The following is a 20624-nucleotide window of genomic DNA, read 5'->3' as shown; positions in this document are numbered from 1 at the left end:
ATTGCCTGACATAATGCCACATCCAAATGTAGGGCATCAGACATATATGGGCACAGAAACTAACGGATAAGCTTGGGGTTTCCAGGAATGTTCTTATTATGTAGGTTTTCCCATTGAGAAAATCATTGACATTCATGGTTGAGACATTGCAAGTTGTAGCTACCACTCTTCAGGAGAAAGCTGGACAGATGAGTGTATCCCGAATGTATCCCTCTAGACAAAAGAGGTCAATCAGAGAGAGTATGACAGCATCTGTTCTCAGGCTGCGTAAACAAAGTTATGCAAGTCCAATGGGACATGTCCAGGGCTGGACTAAAAGGTATGGCCCTTCTAGGAAAAAAAGGTGCTGTGGTTGGCCAATCATAACAACATAAATCTTAATAGGTAGTGAGATATAGCTATCAGTTTGTAAAGTATATGATTATTTAGAAATCTGAATCTGTGGTTTATTTAGTTCCCATATTGAATCAAAGTAATCTATTAAAAGCCTCAAAGAAACATATTTATAATCTTTTTTTTTTTTTTTTTTTGAGACGAAGTCTCACTCTGTCACCTAGGCTAGAGGGCAGTGGCGTGGCCTCAGCTCACTGCAAGCTCCACCTCCTGGGTTCAAGAAATTCTCTTGCCTCAGCCTGCCAAGTAATTGGGATTACAAGCACAGGCCACCACACCCGGTTAATTTTTCATGTGTATTTTTAGTAGAGACGGAGTTTCACTGTGGTGGCCAGGCTGGTCTCAAACATCTGACCTCAGGTGATCCACCTGCCTCTGCCTCTAAAAGTGCTGGGATTACAGGCGTGAGCCACCACACCTGGCCCATATTTATAATCTTATGATTCAGAGACAGGCACAGCAGAAAGAGTCCTGGAAGATCATCTAGTCAAGCATGTCCTGAAGCATAAATTACATACCTGAAAATTTCCATGCCCACCCTCCCAAAAAGGACTCTGTGGCTAAATAATCATGGAAAATGCTACCTCAAGAAGAGTTATTAAGTCATAGAATAGGATAATAGATTGGAGTGACAATTCAAGATGTCTATACTAGAAAGTTCCAAAATGAGTCATGGCCACAATAAGGACAAGTCCAGAAGAGATGCCACTGTGTCAGCCCCAACTGCAACCCAGGCTGAAAGCATGAGCCATGTTTTGTGTCATATATGGTCCCTTTGGACACAGTAGAGAGTTAATATGTAGGCTGGCTACATACCTTCAACATTCTAATTTATGTACTGGCCACTCCAAAAAAGCAGCTGGATAAATCAAAATCTCTTTTTCAAGGTATTTGAATTAAGAAACCCTGAAATGATTTTTCTGTTTCAACAGAACTAAAGGTGATGGACCTCCATGAGGTGATGAGCCACAGCAATGTATAAGTCAATTTCATGAGAAAGCAGAGAAGGTTTTAAAACAATAGGAAACTCCTTTGACAGAGGGTGAGAAATGAGCAGACAGTTGGAGCACAGAATAATCACAGTAAAAGCAGTGCTCTGGAGGAAAGATGCATAAGCTCCTACTCTTAAGGTCCTGAGCGTCTCCTTAAATTCAGTACTCTAGGACTCCCTTCCATTCTCAGTTTCCATTAGATCCACCTCCATTAGGCTAGCGGAGGTGGGAGCAATAGGTGAAACCAGGGTTTGTCCTTGCCCATGCTAACACTAATCAGTAGATTTTATATGCATCAATTTCTACACATTAGTGGAGTTGTTAATTATTAGGAATTTGGTGAATCTGGTATTCTTGCCAAGTCTGGAATACCAGAACTTAGGGTTTGCCTCATGAGCCATGAAATCCCTAGGATCAAAATCAACAGGCAGCCCTGAAGGATTCTGTGGAAGTTCTGTGGCTGGTAGGACCCCATATTTCACAAACAAGTCCCTAAACCTGATTCCGACCAGCCTCCCAGTGAGTCTTGCAATTGCTGGTGGAGGAGCCTCCACCCAACTCTCCAGGGACTTCATCCTGGAGATCACAGTCCAGAACAATCAGTAGCTGACAAAGGAACTTCCACTACCAGAAAGGGAAGAATCAACCTGATTTCTATAGAAAACTGATTCTACCAAACACTATGTACCCTTTTCATGAACTACCTCTAGAGTACAGAGGTAACAATTAAAGTAGAAGGTGTACTGTCAGGAAGGACCAGTGTAGGACAGCAAAACAAGCAATGTCTTGCTATTATGACACAATGGTTTAAATCTTGGCTTCAGCACTTGCAATTTATTCTTTGACAAGTCACTTTAAGTTCCTGAACCTCAGATAATACATTTCAAGAGTGAAACTCATAACAGCTATTCCAGGATTATTGGGAGGAATCACTAAATTAAAGCGGAAATGTCTAACACAGAATAAGGGCTCCGTAAACCTAATGGTTTCACAGAATCACTGTCTTTCATGGTCCCTCAAGGAAAGAAACTCAAGGCAGGTGATGACATGGTTCGTAACGGAGCAAAAATAGATTATGAAAGTACTCACAAGGAATTGTTGGGATAACTGGGAATGTTTGACTTGGAGAAGAAGAAACTATATAAAAGTGGGCATTACCACTATTTGTCTTAGAAGAGAGTTGGTTTTACCCAACACACAGAGCCAAGCATAATACTAATGTGTAGAAGGTATAGAAAGAGCAATCTAGCTTTCTCAACAAGCAGAATTTTCCAAAGGTAGAGTGGACAGAAAGCCCCCATCGCATAAAGAACTCTGCCTCTGACAACCCTGGAGGCACCATTCACATGACATCTGTATGAATGGCCCTGCCTGGAGTCACGCAGCCACAGCCTAAGAAGCCACATAGAGGCAGCCCTGGTGCACACCTGAGTTGGATAACATTCGGGGGGATTATTCTAGCACAGAGGGACCCCATATTGGTCCCTTCCAGTCTTGATAGTTTAACATTCTCTGGTCTTAAAGAAAACATCCCAGACAATAAACAAGTGAATTTGAAGAAAAACTGCACCAAGGTCCAATTTCAGGTGGGATGCAGAGACAGATCAAAGCTCTCCATAGTAACTGCCAGTTGTGGATTCTTAAGATGGTAAATTCTTTTTTTCTCTCTGAGCAGAGGCTGGGACATTTACTTAACATCTGACACTGAACTTTAGTTCTGGAATCTCAATTTCATTCTCTTCCTCAGGTCAACCAGCTATATTGAGCCTATGGCCAAAAGAAATCTCAGCACTGTGACAGAGTTCATCCTTGTAGTCTTCACAGATCACCCTGAACTGGCAGTTCCACTCTTCCTAGTGTCTCTCAGCTTCTATCTTGTCACTTTTCTGAGGAATGGGGGGATGATTATTCTAATCCAAGTGGATGCCCAACTCCACACCCCCATGTACTCCTTCCTGAGCCACCTTACCTTCCTGGATGCCTGCTATGACTCAGTAATCACTCCTCAGATTCTGGCCACACTGGCCACAGACAAGACAGTTATCTCCTATGGCCGCTGTGCTGCACGGTTCTTTTTCTTCACCATCTGTGCAGGCACAGAGCGTTACCTGCTGTCAGTGATGGCCTATGACAGCTTTGTTGCCATTAGCAATCCACTGCACTATAACATGACCATGACTCCAGGTGCCTGCAGGGTCTTTTTGGCCAGTGCCTACATCTGTGGGGTGTCAAGAGCCATTCTGCATACCACATGCACCTTCATCCTCTCCTTCTGTGGTGACAATCAGATCAACTTCTTCTTCTGTGACCTCCCACCCCTGCTGAAGCTCGCCTGCAGCAGCATGACACAAACTGAGATTGTCATTCTCTTTTTTGCAAAATGCATGTTCCTAGCCAATGTCATGATTATCCTGATCTCCTACATGCTCATTATCAGAGCCATTTTGAGGGTGAAGTTGGCAGGTGGGCGAGCCAAGACCTTCTCTACCTGCACCTCCCATCTCACCACTGTTGTCCTCTTCTTTGGGACACTTGCCTTCATGTACCAGAGAAGTAACTCTGAGAAATGCTCAGAGGAAGACAGGATAGTGTCTGTCTTTTACACTGTAATCATCCCTATGTTGAACCCCTTGATCTACAGTCTGAGGAACAAAGATATAAAAGCTACATTCAGAAAAGTCATTGGTAAATTTCAATTTCCAACGTATGTAGCTTTTGATGAGGGTCCTTCATCATGACCCATCTTTTCTCCAAGTCTTCATATTCTGATGGGCAAAGGATTATAAATCATTCTACTGTAAAGAAACATGCACATATATGTTTATTGCAGAACTATTCACAATAACAAAGACTTGGAACCAACCCAAATGTCCATCAATGATAGAATAGATTAAGAAAATTTGGCATATATACACCATGGAATACTATGAAGCCATAAAAAACGATGAGTTAATGTCCTTTGTGGGGACATGGATGAAGCTGGAAACCATCATTCTCAGCAAACTATCACAAGGACAGAAAATCAAACACTGCATGTTCTCACTCATGGGTGGGAATTGAACAATGACAACACTTGGACACAGGAAGGGGAACATCACACACCAGGGCCTGTCATGGAGTGGGGGGATGGGGGAGGGATAGCATTAGGAGAAATACCTAATGTAAATGATGAGTTAATGAGTGCAGCACATCAACATGGTACATGTATACATGTATAACAGACCTGCATGTTCTGCACATGTACCCTAGGACTTAAAGTATAATTTAAAAAAATAAGAAAGACATCCCACATTCATTAGTTGGAAAACCTTTTTTTTTTTTTTTTTTTTGAGACGGAGTCTCGCTCTGCCACCCAGGCTGGAGTGCAGTGGCGCAATCTCGGCTCACTGCAAGCTCCGCATCCCAGGTTCACGCCATTCTCCTGCCTCAGCCTCTCCGAGTAGCTGGGACTACAGGAGCCCGCCACCACGCCCGGCTAATTTTTTTGTATTTTTTTAGTAGAGACGGGGTTTCACCGTGGTCTCGATCTCCTGACCTCGTGATCCGCCCGCCTCAGCCTCCCAAAGTGCTGGGATTACAAGCGTGAGCCACTGCACCCGGCCGGAAAACTTAATATTACTAAAATATTCATTTTATCCAAAGCAATCTACAAATCCAGTGCTATTCCCATCAAAATCCCAATGGCATTTCTTAGAGAAATAGAAATTGTATATGGAACAATAAAATACCTAGAATAGCTAAGGCAATCTTGATAAAGAAGAATAAGCTAGAGGCATCGCATTTTCTGATTTCAAAATATAGTAATTCAAACAGTACGGTACTGATAAAAATAGACTATACATCAATGGAACAGAATAGGCAGCTCAGAAATAAACTCACACATATATGGCCAACTGATCTTTGACGAAGGTGCCAAGAATACACAATGGGGGGAAAAGACAGTCTCTTCAAAAACTGATGTTAAGAAAACTGCATGTCCCTATGCAAAAGAATGACATTGGACCCTATCTTATGCACACACAAAAATTAACTCTAAATAGATTAAAAACTTAAATGTAAGACCTGAAACTGTAAAACTCCTAAAAAAAAAATAGGAGAAAAGCTTCATGACATTGGTCTTGCCAATAATTTCATAGATAATGACACCAAAAACACAAACAAAAAAATCCAAAATTGACGAGTGGAACTACATCAAACCAAATATCTTCAGCACAGCAAAGGAAACAATCATCAGAGTGAAAAAGCTACCCAAAGAATGGGAAAAAATATTTGCAGGCCATCTGTTTAATAAGAAGTTAATTGCTAAAATATATATGGAACTCTGGCAACTCAACTGTAATAAAATAAATAATACAATTAAAAAATGAACAAAGGAACTGAATATATATCTCTACAAAGAAGACCTACAAACAGCCAACAGGTATATTAAAAGGTACTCAGCATCACTAAATCATAAGGGAAATGCAAATCAAAACTACAATGAGATATCACTTCACACCTGTTTTGAAGACTATTATAAAAAAAAAGACAGCAAATGTTGGTGAGAATGTACAAAAATTGGAATCCTCGGATGTGTTCCAGTGTCCACGGGGGTGGAGCATGTTTGTGGGGATGTTAAATGGTACAGCCACTATGGGAAGCAGTAGAGAGTTTCCTCAAAAAATTAAAAATAGAATTATCAAATGATCCAGCAGTCCTACTCCTGGACATATATCCAAAAGAGTTTAAATTAGGATCTCAAAGAAAGATCTGCACTCCCACATTCATTGCATCATTACTCACAATAGCCTAGATATGGAAACAATCCAAGCATCCATCAACAGAATGGGTAAACCAAATGTGGTATAGACAAAAAACAGAATATTAGCCTTAAACTGGAAATTTTACCATTTGCTACAAGATGATGAACCTGGAAGACATATGCTTAGTCAAATAAGTCACAGACGGAAAATACTGTATCCGCTTTTATGAGGGATCTAAAATATTTAAACTTATAGAAGCGGAAAATACAATGGTGGTTGCCAAGGCATGAAGGGAAGGGGAAATGGATATGAAGTTACACTTAAAAAAGACAAATAAGTCCCAGAGATCTACTGCACAACGTAGAGCCTATAGTTAACAATAAGGTTTTGTAAACTTAAAAGTTTATTGAGAGGGTAGATCTCATGTAATTGTTCTTCCCACAAAAAAAGGAAAAGGGACAAAAGGAAACTTTTGAAGGTGGCGAATATTTTTGTTATTTTGATTTTGGTCATGGTTTTATATGTAAGCATATGACCAAACTTATCACATTTTATATATTAAATATGTACAGTTTTTGGTATATCAATTATACGTCAATAAAGGTATAAATTAATTGCTGCTTCAGAATAAATCTTACAGAGCATTGTCATCATTTCATTTGCATGTCATGGCAACTCAAATGGTTGAGTAATAAAGTATTATTAGTGTCTATCTTACCTTCTCTACACAATTTCTTAAAGATAATATCCGGTTAACCAGGCGTGTAGATGCAGAAATGCACAGAATTTATAATAAAAGTGGACTTGTATCCTCTCTGCTATTTAATAACTCTGTAAATTACAAAAAAAAAATCTACCTTCTCAGAACATCAGTTTCCTCAAATCAAAAAAGAATAATATTTCCTACTTGAAAGAATTGTTATAAAAATTAAAGATGATGAAAATTAATTTGTAAGTTTGGATTAGTCAGAATTGGTTAGGTTTTCTGTAGCAACAATTGACTCCAAAAAAATATGTTATTTATTGTTCACAACGTTTGACTCAAGCAAATTGACAGGGGGCTCTGCTTCATGTAGCCATTCAGGCACCCAGGATTAAAGAAGCTCCACCATTTTAATAGCTGTACTGTCTGGAACATGCAAACTCCTCAATCACCAGAGCAGAGGAGAAAAGACCACAAATTCACCCATGAACATTTACTGCTTCAGTGCATTGGTTAAAACTAGTCACATAGTCCTGCCTCCCTAAAAGGAGCCCATTAAAGATAAAAGAAAAATGTTACATTGGCTAAGCAATACTGACTCTCCCAGGGATTTTCTGTGGTTACAATTATTAACATTCCAAAAAATCATGAATAATCAGATCACTTTTTTATTGTTCATTTTATTTCCTATAAATCACTCCTCCCAGATTTGGGGAAATTATTATGTTTTGCCTGTATAAAAGCTTATTTTGTATAGGGAAAATATACTTATTTTTGGATACCTCAGATGGTACTAGAGAAGATTTGGGAAAAAGCAATTTTAAGGGTAGGGAATAAAGACTTCTGTTTTGGGTATGTTTTACATTAAAAAAAAAAAAACTACCAGCCAACTGAGAATTGGCCTTTCTCTGTCTCTTATCCTTCTTCCTCTTTATCCATGGGCTTCTTTCTTTTCTTTCTTCAGTCCTTCAGTTCATATGGCAGGTCATGGCCTTGTACAAAATACAAGTTTCATATATTTTAGTTTTACTCAGTATATATTTTTTCATATTTTTGGCTTCAGAAAGTAAAATGTTTTAGGCTACATTGTATTTCACTAATAATATTCCCAGAGAAGGATTCTGATTAATTGAGTTTGGTTTAGATGCCACTGCATGTTTGAATGAAATCTGGCCTAATAGAAAAGAATATTTTGTACAAAATGACTACTCTGAAAGTATCCATGCTACTGATGTACTACATGCACATGCACACGCTTGACCTGATAACCAGTCCAGTGAGCCCACCCCCAGCAAAGCCACACCTCTGCTACTACAAACTCCCAAAGTCTAACCCACTGAGACACTCACAAACACTGCTAATATGGATTACAGCTGAAGAAGCTGCTAAAACTCACTGCTGTGCTTACCCAGAATCAAAGCCAATACACCCTGCCCAATTGACATCCTAGGTCCTAACTATGGTAACAATTCTTTCCTTATGAAAACTACTCCAGTAAATTGAAAGAGGTGACTGTTCCACCAGATGCACCGATAATGTAGCAGCGTGAGAAACATTAAAAAGTAAAAAACAAAAAACAAAACATGACACTTCTAAAGGAACACAATAATTTTCCCTTAGCAGATCTCAAAAAATGAAATTTATGCAATGCCAAAGAAACAAAATATGAATCTTCATGAAATTCAGTGAGATACAAGAAAATATAGATATATAATTCAGCAAAATCAGGACAATAATTCATGATCTGAGTGAAAAATTTAACAAAGAGATAGATGTCATAAAAAATAATGAAAAAGAAATCTTGGATGCTGATATGATTTGCCTGTGTCTCCACCCAAATCTCATCTTCAACTGTAATTCCCATAATCCCCACATGTTGTGGGAGGGACCCAGTAGGAGATAATTGAATCATGGGGGTGGTTACCTCCATACTATTCTCCTGATGGTGAGTGAATTATCATGAGATCAGATGGTTTTATAAGGGGTTTCCCCCTCTTCACTCAGCACCTCTCCTTGCTGCCACCATGTGAAGCAGGACATGTTTGCTTGCCTTTCTGCCATGATTGTAAGTTTCCTGAGGCCTCCCCAGCCCTGTGGAACTGTGAGTCAATTAAACCTCTTTCCTTTATAAATTATCCAGTCTCAGGTATGCCCTTGTAGCAACGTGAGAATGGACTAATACAGATGCAAAGAATTCAGTGAATGAAATCAAATCAAATAAACAAGTGAGAGCTTCAATAACAGATTAGATCAAGCAGAAGAAAGAATTTATGAACTTGTGAAGAAAACTCACAGGGCTTATGGGACACCACTAAGTGAACAAATATACATGCTATGGATGCTAAAGAAGAAGAAGAGATGGGGAAAAGTATAGAAAACTTATTTAATGAAATAATAGCTGAAAATTTCCAAAGTCTTGAGAGAGAGATGAACATCTAGATCCAGGAAGTTTAAAAGTCCCTAAATAGATTCAACCCAAAAGATCTTCTCTGGAGCATATTTTAGTCAAACTTTAAAAAGTCAAATAGAATTCTGAAAACAGGAAGAGAATACGTCAAGTCACATATAAGGGAATCCCCATTACACTGACAGAAGATTTCTCAGCAGAAACCTTGCAGGCCAAGAGACAATAGAATGATATACTCAAAATGCTGAAAGAAAAAAAAACCTGCCACCCAAGAATACTATACCCAGAAAAGCTTTTCTTCAGAAATGATAGAGAAATAAAATATTTTCAAGAAAGAAAAGACTGAGGAAATTCATCAACACCAGGCTGGCCTTACAAGAGATACTTAAGGAGTCCTACATCTGGAAGTGAAAGGACAGTAACTACCATCATGAAAACACATGAAAGTATAAAACTCACAGAAAGAGCAGAAAGAGAAAGGAATCAAACTTTATCAATACAGAAAAACACTAAACTGCAAAGATAAATGAGAGGAAAAAAGTTAAAAAGGGTATACAAAACAACCAGAAAACAATTGACAAAATGACAGAAGTCCTCACTTACCAATAATAACTTTGAATGTAAATGAATTAAATTACCTAATTAAAAAATATACACTAGCCAAATCGGGAAAAAAAAGGACTTAACTATAGGCTATGGATCAAAGACTTAAATCTAAGATCCAAAACCGTAAAAATTCTGGAAGATGGCCGGGCGTGGTGGCTCACACCTGTAATCCCAGCACTTCAGGAGGCCAAGGCGGGAGGATCACCTGAGGTGGGGAGTTTGAGACCAGCCTGACCAACATGAAGAAACCCCGTCTGTACTAAAAATACAAAATTAGCCAAGTGTGGTGGTGCACGCCTGTAATCCCAGCTACTCGGGAGGCTGAGGCAGGAGAATCTCTTGAACCTGGGAGGTGGAGGTTGCGGTGAGCCAAGACTATGCCATTGCACTCCAGCCTGGGCAACAAGAGTGAATCTCTGTTCCAAAAGAAAAAAAATTTTTGGAAGATAACTTAGGAAACCTGTTCTGGACATTGACCTAGGCAAATAATTTATGACTAAGACCCCAAAACCAAATGCAACCAACACAAGAATAGATAAATGGGACCTAATTAAACTAAAATGTTCTGTACAGCAAAAGAAATAATCATCAGAGTAAACAGACAACCCACAGAATGGGAGAAAATATTTACAAACTATGTATCCAACAAAGGACTAGTAACTAGAATCTACACGGAACTCAAATCAGTAAGAAGTAAAACTAAATAATCTCATCAAAAAGTGAGCAAACGACATGAATAGACATTTCTCAAAAGAAGATATACAAATAGCCAACAAACATATGAAAAAATGTTCATCACTAATCATTAGACAAATGCAAATTAAAACCACAATTAGATAACACCTTACCAGAGCCAGAATAGCCATTATTAAAAAGTCAAAAAACAATAAATGTTGGCATGGATGTGGCAAAAAGGGAATGCTTATACACTGCTGGTAAAAATGTAAATTAGTTCAACCTCTATGGAAAACAGTATAAAGATTTCTTAAGGAACAGAACAAGACCCTATCTCGTATATATATATATAATACATATAATATATATATATAATATAAATATATGTATAGTCATTCTATCGTGTTATCAGAAACTAGAACTTAATTATTCTATCTAACTGTATTTTTGTACCCATTAACCAACCCATCTTTTCCTTCCAACCCCACTACACTTCTCAGGTTCTGATAACCACCACCATTCAACTCACTACCTCCATGATATCAATTTTTTAGCTCCCACATATGAGTGAGAACATGTGATAGTTATCTTTCTGTGCCTGGCTTATTTCACTTAACACGATGTTCTCCAGTTCCATCCATGCTGCTGCAAATGAAAAAATTTCATTCTTTTATATGGATGAACAACCATATAAAATTCCGTTGTGTATATATGCCATGTTTTCTTCATCCATTCATCCATTGATGACCACCTAGAATTCTATACTCTGTAAAAATATAATTCAATAATGAATTCTAAATAGACATCTTCAGATAATCGAAGCTGAAAGAAATAGTTTCCAGTAGTCACAAACTATAAGAAATATTAAATATAAATATAAACCTACAGAAAATAAATATAAATATAAAAGAAATAGTGCCAAATGAACACTTTTATCTATAGGAAGGGGAAAAAAACACCATAAAGGGTAAACATGTGTAACATAAAATACTGCTTTTTCAAATTTTTAAGGAACTACTGACTGTGTAATTAAAATAACAATTTATGATAAAGTTGATAACACATACAAAAGCAACATATATGACAATTATAGCACAAAGGACAAAGGGAAAAAGTAAATAGAATTATACCGTTGCAAGTTTTTACATTGAACATGAAATGGTATAAAATTAACTCAAGGCAATCTATAATAAATTTTAGAGCAGCCACTATGGGATGAACAAAAAATAGCAATATATTGTCTAGAGATCCTTCCATTGAGAGTTAGAGTCTACAATAAATGTGACAAAGTGATGGTGTATGAGTTCTGAGCCAAGGTCTCAAGAAGACTTACAGCTTCTGCTCTCACTCTCTTGAAATGCTGCTCCAAAGTTTAGCATTCTTAAGGATGAGAGACTACCTGGCGTGGGAGAGCCAGCCAACCCAGCCCACCTAGCTTTGTAACCAGCCTACACTATGTGGAACAGAGACTAAGGCACCCCATCTAATGTGATTTACAAAATATTACGAGTCAATAAGTGCATGTCATTTTAAGTCACTAAATTTGGGAGTAGTTGACAGTCACCAAAAGCATGTATGTTGTAACTTAAGCACAGCTATTTTAAAAAATGATACAAACAAGTATGGCTAAAAAGCCAAAAGACAAGCTAAAACAAAATAGTAAGGAAAAAACATGATTGATTCAAAAGAAAGGAAAAGAGAAACAAGAAAACAAAGAGAAAATGTGACAAATAGGAAATTCCCAGATAAAAAACTTAAACTGGGTCACATCAGTAATTCCATTAGATGTAAATGGATGAAGCTGATCAACCAAAAGACAAAGATTGCCATACTATTAAAAATAAGAAGATCCACCTATATGCTACTTGCAAGGGACACAGTTCAAGGAAAAGGACACAAATGGGTTGACAATAAAAGAACGGAAAATTATATGCCACACAAACACTAAGCGTAAGAAAGCCAGGGTGCCTATATTAATGTTAGACAAAAGAGACTTTGGAACAAATAATATAACCAGAGATAAAGAAAAACATTTCATGATGACAAGATGATGAATGTATCAGATGGGCCATAACAACCTTACATAACTGTGCACCCAATAACATAGCTTCAAAATACAATAATGTATAATGTACAGAAATAATGTTATATGTTATATATATTATGTTATATATTATGTATGTTTTATATGTTATATATTTTTATATTATTTTATATATTATATATAATGTATAGAAATATATAATTTATAGAAAGAGTAGGCAAAAAATCATTTAGGATAAATAAGATTTGAGCAACCTCACCTATTGAGCAACCTCACCTAATTGATATATAGGAAATGCTACATCCCAAACCAGCAGACTTCAAATTCCATTCAAGTGTATGTAGAATATTCACCAAAATGGATCACATGTTGGTCAGGTTTAATAAATCACAAAGGATTGAAATCAAACCAAATATGTTATTTTACCACAATGGAATGAAACTAGTAATACAAGTAATTAATAACAAAAAGAAATTGAACAACACACTCCTAAATAACTCATGCATGGATGAATAAACCATGCATAGGAATAGAGAAATACTTTAAAATGAACACTAGCGAAATAAACATGAAACTTAATGGGATGATTCTAAAGTAGCGTTTAGAATTCTAAATGACTATAGTAGGAAAGAAAAATCTAGAATCAATGATCCAAGCTTCCGACTCAAGAAGCTAGAAAAAGAAAATCAAATTAAATCCAAAGAAAATCAAATAAAAGAAGAAATAGGAATGAGAAGGCATCAATAAAACAGAAAACAGAAGAATGTCAATTATACCTCAACAAAGCTGCTAATACATTTATTTATTTATTTATTTATTTGTTTATTTTAGACGGAGTCTCGCTCTGTCGCCCAGGCTGGAGTGCAGCAACGCGATTTTGGCTCACTGCAAACTCCGCCTCCTGGGTTCATGCCATTCTCCTGCCTCAGCCTAAAAATAGATTTTTAAAACTCCAACAAAGTTAATTTTTGTCCCTTGAAAAGATTAGTAAAAGTCATAATTACCAATAATGTAAATGAAAAAGGGCATTACTACAGATTCTATTGATATCATAAAATATGAGATATTGTAACTAGCATGACAAAAAATTTGACAACTCAAAGGAAACAAATTCCATAATAAAGTTAACTTTCACAAACTAAAACAAGAAGAAATAGAATCTGAATAGTCACATATCTGTTAAAGAGTCATATATCCTGTTAAAGAAATTGAATCTATAATTAAGAACACTTCACTCCCACTCCATCCCCACGACGGGATAAAAAACCCCGGGCGCAGATGATTTCTCTCAAACATTTAAGGAAGAAATGCCAGTTCTATACATATTTCTTCAAAAAATAGAAGAGGAAAGAGCAATGTTCAACTTGTTTTTTTAGTTAGCTTTATTGAGATTTAATTGATATAAAGAGTTTTGCCACATATATACACAATTACCATAATCAACATAAAGGACATATCCATCACTCCAAAAAGTTTTTTCCTGCACCTCAGTAATCCATCTCTCTCCCATGCTCCATTTCCATACAAACACTTATCTGCTTTGTGTCATTATCGATCACTCTGCATTTTTTACAATTTTACACAAACTGAATCAAAAGCATTTACTCATCTTTGTTTGGCTTTATTCAGCATAATTCTCTTGGGATTTATCCATGTTGTTGCATGCTTCATTAGTTGGTTTTGATTGCTGAATGGAATTTCCTTAAATGGATATACCAGAATTTGCTTATTCACTCACCTGTTGATGAACATTTAGATTGTTTTACATTTTTACCTGATACAAACATGGCTGCTATGAACATTCATGCAGAAGTCTTTGTGTGGATATATGATGCCATCTTATTTCTCTTGAGCAAATACCTAGCAGTGGAATACCTAGGGTTTTATGGTAGACAAATGTTTAAATGTTTAAGCAACTGCCAAACTATTTTCCAAAATGGTTTTACGTTTGACATTACAACAACAATAGAGAGTTACAGTTTCTTCGTATGGCTTCCAACACTTGGCATGGTCCGTATAAAATTGTATGACATTGGAAAGTATTTGCCAGTTTCTTCTAATGTTAAATACACATCTAACCTGTGCCCCAGTAATTCCTTTTCCTTAGTATATATGCAAGAGAAAATAATGCATATACTCATTCAGAAAGGCTTTTATAAGAATGTCCTCAGAAGCTTGATTCACAACAGCTCAACACTGAAGACAACCCAAATGCGTATGGACAGAATAATGGATAAACAAACTGTAGTATATTCATATTTATACATACAACAACATGGGCAAATCTCAAAAAATATTATGTTGAATGAAAGAAGCCAAGGCCGGGTGCAGTGATTCACACTTGTAATCCCAGCACTTTAGAAGGCCAAGATGGAGGATCATTTGAAGACGGGAGTTTGAGACCAACCTGAGCAACATGGTGAGACCCCCATCTCTACAAAAAATATTTTAAAATTAGGCTGGGCATAGTGGCTCACACCTCTAATACCAGCACTTTGGGAGGCCAAGGCAGATGGATCACTTGAGGTCAGGAGTTCGAGACCAGCCTGGCTAACATGGTAAATCCCTGTCTCTAGTACAAATATAAAAATTAGCCAGCCATGGTAATGGGCACCTGGAATCTCACCTACTCAGGAGGCTGAGGCAGGAGAATTGCTTGAACCCGGAAGACGGAGGTTGTAGTGAGCTGAGATCACACCACTGCATTCCAGCCTGATTGACAGAGTGAGACTCTGTCTCAAAAAAATAAAATAAAATAAAATTAGCCCAGTGTGTATGGTGCAGGCTATAGTCCCATCTACTCGGGAGGCTGAGGTGAGAGGATTGCTTAAGCCCAGGAGGAAGAGGCTGCAGTGAGCTTATAGTGCCACTGTACTCCAGCCTGGGTGACACAGCAAGACTCCATCTCTAAAAATTAAAACATTATATATTACCAAAAGAAGAAAGAATCCAAACACAAGAGAACACACTCCATGATTTCATTTATATGAAGCTTAAGTAGGCAAACTAATTTATAGTCATAGATGTCAGAATAGCAGTTGTCTGTGGAGGGTGGAGGAAGAATGATTGTCTGGACAGGGACAGGAAGGGATTTCCTGACGTGCAGAAATCTTTAATATTTTGATCTGTGTGGTGGTGATAGGCATGAATACATATTTTTAAAATTCATTCAGCTATACATGTAAGATTAATGTATTTTACTGTATGTAAATTATACCTCAATAAAGTGCTGTCAGCATAAAACAGAAAACCTGTATTTGGTAGTCAGTTCTCCTGAAAAAAAAAAAAAAAGGAAAGGAAGAGGGAGAAGAGAGAGAGAAAATGAGGGAGAAAGAGAGGGAGGGAAAAGCATATTTACAATTTCATGGCTTTCCAGAATAGTCTTTAAATACATCTGCTGTCCAGGCATTCCAGTCAATGTAACATTTGTCCCAAATTTTTCATTTTTTTATTATTAGTTTTGTAACTTTCAGTTTATACCTCCAGCTTCTACCATGCTGAGACCTAGTATGGTGTGAGACATGTATGCATGGAACAGAGTTGTCACTTTGATGTATATTTAAATCTAAAAGACAAATCAATCATATCTTATCTTGATTTTCCTGATTCTTTCCAGACTAAAATCTCTTATCCTAAGAGAGCACTGATATGGTTTGGCTTTGTGTCCCCACTCAAATCTCATTTTGAATTGTAGTTCCCATAATCCCCACTTGTCATGGGAGGGACAAGGTGGAGATCACTGAATCATGGTGGTGGTTTCACCCATCCTGTTCTCATGATAGTGAGCTAGTTCTCATGAGATCTGATGATTTGATAAGGGGTTTCTCCCTTCATGCAGCACTCAGTCTCTCTCCTGCTGCCATATGAAGAAACACGTGTTTGCTTCCCCTTCCGCCATGATAATAAGTTTACAAGGCCTCCCCAGCCATGCAGAACTGTGAGTCAATTAAACCTCTTTCCTTTATAAATTACCCAGTCTCAAATATTTCTTCATAGCCACAAGAGAATGAACTAATACAAGCACACAAGATGCTCTCTATTGAAAATATGTATATATCAGACACAAGGATCTAGGGAGGGCTAATTTCTGTGGTCTAGGGTGGCAGTAAGAGAATATCTATACTGCTGCTCCTAGCAGCCACCTGGTATACCAGCCAGTTGTATTATGGCCCATGCCATAGTATGGAAGATGCACAAAGCTGACAGGTTGTCCATTGGCAGGCTTTTAGGTATAAATGAAAAATGTGCAGAAAACAAGGACTAAAATGCCCTGCTGTAGAAAATCTAGAGGGTAGTTTGAACGCTCTTGCTACAGTGGCTTGGTCAGTTTTTGTATGATACAAAGTCACAGCAATATATTTTGTTTGATAACCTTTTGCATTTTTACAATAAATACTCTCAATAGCAGTAAACTCAAGAAATAGAAGTGCATGTTACTCAACAAAATTGACGAACATGTATTTTGCACAAAACGTTTGTCAGAGTCTATCATCCCTTGTGGAAGTAATAGTGATGTCCATGAGGATTTGAAAACTATAAGATAAAAATCTGTTGAAGATGCATGAGGATTTGCTTTCAAAGACTGTACCTGATGATAATGATTTAAAACACAACTATAGCAGGTGCGTTTATACGTCATTCTGTGAACCATGACTTTTCATTGAAATCATAGGTAATTTTGTTCATTTTTTAATTTCAATTTTTTGTGTACAAAAAGAGTAAAGCAATACTTAGTAAAATATTGGTTCTAATAGCAAAAATAATATTTTGGACACAGTGAAATGGTGACAGTCATATAACATATCATTAAATATTTCAAACAGAAAATCATTTAAGTTATTCCAATAATTTGATTTTTGCATTCGATTCAAAGCAAAGTGGTTGAAAGTTCATTCTATCAAAGATAAAATATCTGACATTATTGTGAGTATTTAAATTCAGCTAAAAAACATCAATCTTAGAAACAACACTGTTTTGTTATAGATGTATTTTGAGAGGGGTATTATATAAACTTATAAGGTACATGTGTAATTTTTGTTATGTGGATAGATTGTGTAGCAGTGAAATTGGGGCTTTTAGAGTATATATCACCTGAATAATGTGTACTAAGTACTTTTCAATCATCCATTCTGCTCTCACCACACCCACCCTTCCAAGTCTCCAATGTCTATCATTCCACAGTCTATGTCTATGTGTACACATCATTTATCTCCCATTTATAAGTAAGCGACTGACTTGCTTAGTTTAAGATAATGGCCTCCAGTTCCATCCATGTCGCTGCAAAAGACATGACTTCATCCTTTTTATGGCTAAGTAGTATTCCTTTGTGTATATATACCACATTTTTAGTTCAGTCATACATCAGTGAACACTTAGGTTTATTCCATAGCTTTGTTTTTGTGAATAGTGCTATGATAAACAAATGAGTGCAGGTATATTTTTGATGTAATTATTTCTTTTCCTTTGGGTAGATATCCAGTAGTGGGATTGCTAGATCATTGAGAATCTTCATGTTATTTTTCTAGAGGTTGTACTAATTTACATTCACACTAATAGTGTATAAGCATTTCGTTTTCTATGCACCCTTGCCAACATCTGTTATTTTTTGTCTTTTTTTTTTTTTTTTTTTGAGATGGAGTCTCGCTCTGTCATCCAGGCTGGAGTGCAATGGTGTGATCTTGGCTCACTGCAACCTCCACCTCCTGGGTTCAAGCAGTTCTCCTGCCTCAGCCTCCTGAGTAGCTGGGACTACAGGCACCCACCACCATGCCCAGCTAATTTTTTGTATTTTTAGTAGAGACAAGGCTTCACCGTATTAGCCAGTACAGTCTCAATCTCCTGACCTTGTGATCTGCCTGCCTCAGTCTCCCAAAGTGTGTCTTTTTAATAGTGGCCATCCAGACTGGTATGACACAATATTTCACTGTGGTTTTAATTTGCATTTCGCTGATGATTAGTGATGTTGAACATTTTTTCACAATGCTTATTGGTCATTTGTATGTTTTCCTTTGAAAAATGTCTATTCAGGCTTTTAGCCCACTTTTTAATGGAATTATTTGGTATTTTTGTTGTTATTGAGTTGTTTGAGTCCCTTGTAAATTCTGGATATTAGTCCTCTGTCAGATGCATAGTTTGTAAATATTTTAAATTCAAATTTCAGTGAAGTATGACATCATGATAAAAAATATTTTTATTGAACTATGAAATCTATGAAACATATATTTGGAATCAGTGTGGTACGCATAATTTTGAAGTGCATCTAAACAAGTTATGATTGTCTTTCCATCAAAATAAAAGCTATAATTGCTCAAATTTACAAACATTTTTAGAGTAGACAGAGTTAGAGAAATTGAGTTACCAAATTTTTTTATCAACATGAAATTAGATACAAAAAATAAATAAACAAACAATATAAACTCTTCTGCAGGGCAGTTCTGCAGCTCATTATTGCTTTCCTGCCTCTAATCCACAGAACTGGAGAAGTGTTTAAGCTTTTAAAATATGACTCTGTAACTAACCTACAATACTATTGAACCCACTCGTGAACATTTTCTCAAAATTCTAGTTGTATTTTCTTCAAAATCAGCTAGAAATCTTTAGTCTTTAATCACAACTTGTGGTAAATAAAGCACAAAAACATTCAAATTTTGAAGACATTAGCAAATTCCAAATATTGAAAACTGATCTTGCAAAATGGAAAGCATTGAAATTTATCCCCTGTATAAAAAGGAGAAACAAAAAAAGAAGCAAAAGCAGTGCATAACATGTAATTCTGAAAATGCATAATTGTGGCTTAGAATATATTGACTTGTAGCAAGAAAGCTGTATCTTTTGATACAGTTCCCAATTTTAATTGGAGGAACTTATATTTTGAATTAAAATAAAATAGTTGGTAGCAACAATCATTTTTTCATATCTAAATTTGATGAAACATTCAAAATATATATTATCATTTTGTCTTGTAAAATTAATGAAAAATATTCTAACTGGAGACCAAAAAAATTGCACATCAAAAATACAGAAGCTGAAATATTTCTACAGTTCAGTGTAAAAAAAAAAAACGAGAATTAAGAATAACCTTCATTTAAAAAGCACTAAATGGGGAAAGGAAAAACTGGTACCAGCCACTCTAAAAAACACACAAAAATATAAAGACCTATGACACTATGAAGAAACTGCATCAACTAATGTGCAAAATAACCAGCTAGCATCATGATGACAGGGTCAAATTCACACATAACAATATTAACCTTAAATGTAAATGGGCTAAATGTCTCAATTAAGGGACACAGACTGGCAAATTGGATAAAGGGGCAAGACCCATTGGTGTGCTGTATTCAGGAGACCCATCTCACATGCAAAGACACACATAGGCTCAAAATAAAGGGATGGAGGAATATTTACCAAGCAAATGGAAAGCAAAAAAAAAAGGCAAGGGTTGCAATCCTAGTCTCTGATAGAACAGACTTTAAACCAAGAAAGATCAAAAAAAACAAACAAGGGCATTACATAATGGTAAAGGGATCAATGCAACAAGAAGAGCTAACTATCCTAAATATATATGCACCCAATACAGGAGTACTCAGATTCATAAAACAAGTCTTAGAGACATACAAAGAGACTTAGACTCTCATACATGTAATACTGGGAAACTTTAACACCTCACTGTCAATATTAGATCAATAAGACAGCAAATTAACAAGGATACTTACGACTTGAACTCAGCTCTGCACCAAGCGGGCCTAATAGACATCTATAGAACTCTCCACCCCAAATAAACAGAATATACATTCTTCTCAGCACCACATTGCACATATTCAAAAATTGACCACATAATTGGAAGTAAAACACTCCTCAGTAAATGCAAAAGTACAGAAATCATAACAAACAGTCTCTCAGACCACAGTACAAACAAATTAGAACTCAGGATTAAGAAAATCACTCAAAACCACACAACTACATGGAAACTGAACAACCTGCTCCTGAATGACTACTGGGTAAATAACAAAATAAAGGCAGAAACAAATAAGTTCTTTGAGACCAATGAGAGCAAAGAGACAAC

The 20624-nt window shown here is 36.6% G+C and overlaps 2 protein-coding genes across 2 annotated transcripts in view; one reads left to right on the top strand and one right to left on the bottom strand.

Annotated features, from left to right (window-relative positions):
- The window catches only part of OR9Q1 (olfactory receptor family 9 subfamily Q member 1), a 155257-nt gene that overhangs the window by 71737 nt on the left and 62896 nt on the right, over positions 1–20624 (bottom strand). The gene's annotated exons all lie outside the window — the stretch shown is intronic.
- LOC129491252 (olfactory receptor 9I1-like) lies at positions 3155–4123 on the top strand. The gene has a single exon (XM_055295287.2). It carries the CDS (start codon positions 3155–3157, stop codon positions 4121–4123), a length of 969 nt encoding a protein of 322 aa, XP_055151262.1.

This window comes from Symphalangus syndactylus, chromosome 1, assembly GCF_028878055.3.
Source record: "Symphalangus syndactylus isolate Jambi chromosome 1, NHGRI_mSymSyn1-v2.1_pri, whole genome shotgun sequence".
In the NCBI taxonomy this organism is placed as follows: domain Eukaryota; kingdom Metazoa; phylum Chordata; class Mammalia; order Primates; family Hylobatidae; genus Symphalangus; species Symphalangus syndactylus.
The sequence above is the reverse complement of the archived record's forward strand: the minus strand, read 5'-3'. Positions and strand labels throughout refer to the sequence as shown.

Bases quoted from the DNA above. Each gene is read 5' to 3' on its own strand.
- LOC129491252 (XM_055295287.2), top strand. From the start codon at position 3,155: ATGGCCAAAAGAAATCTCAGCACTGTGACAGAGTTCATCCTTGTAGTC.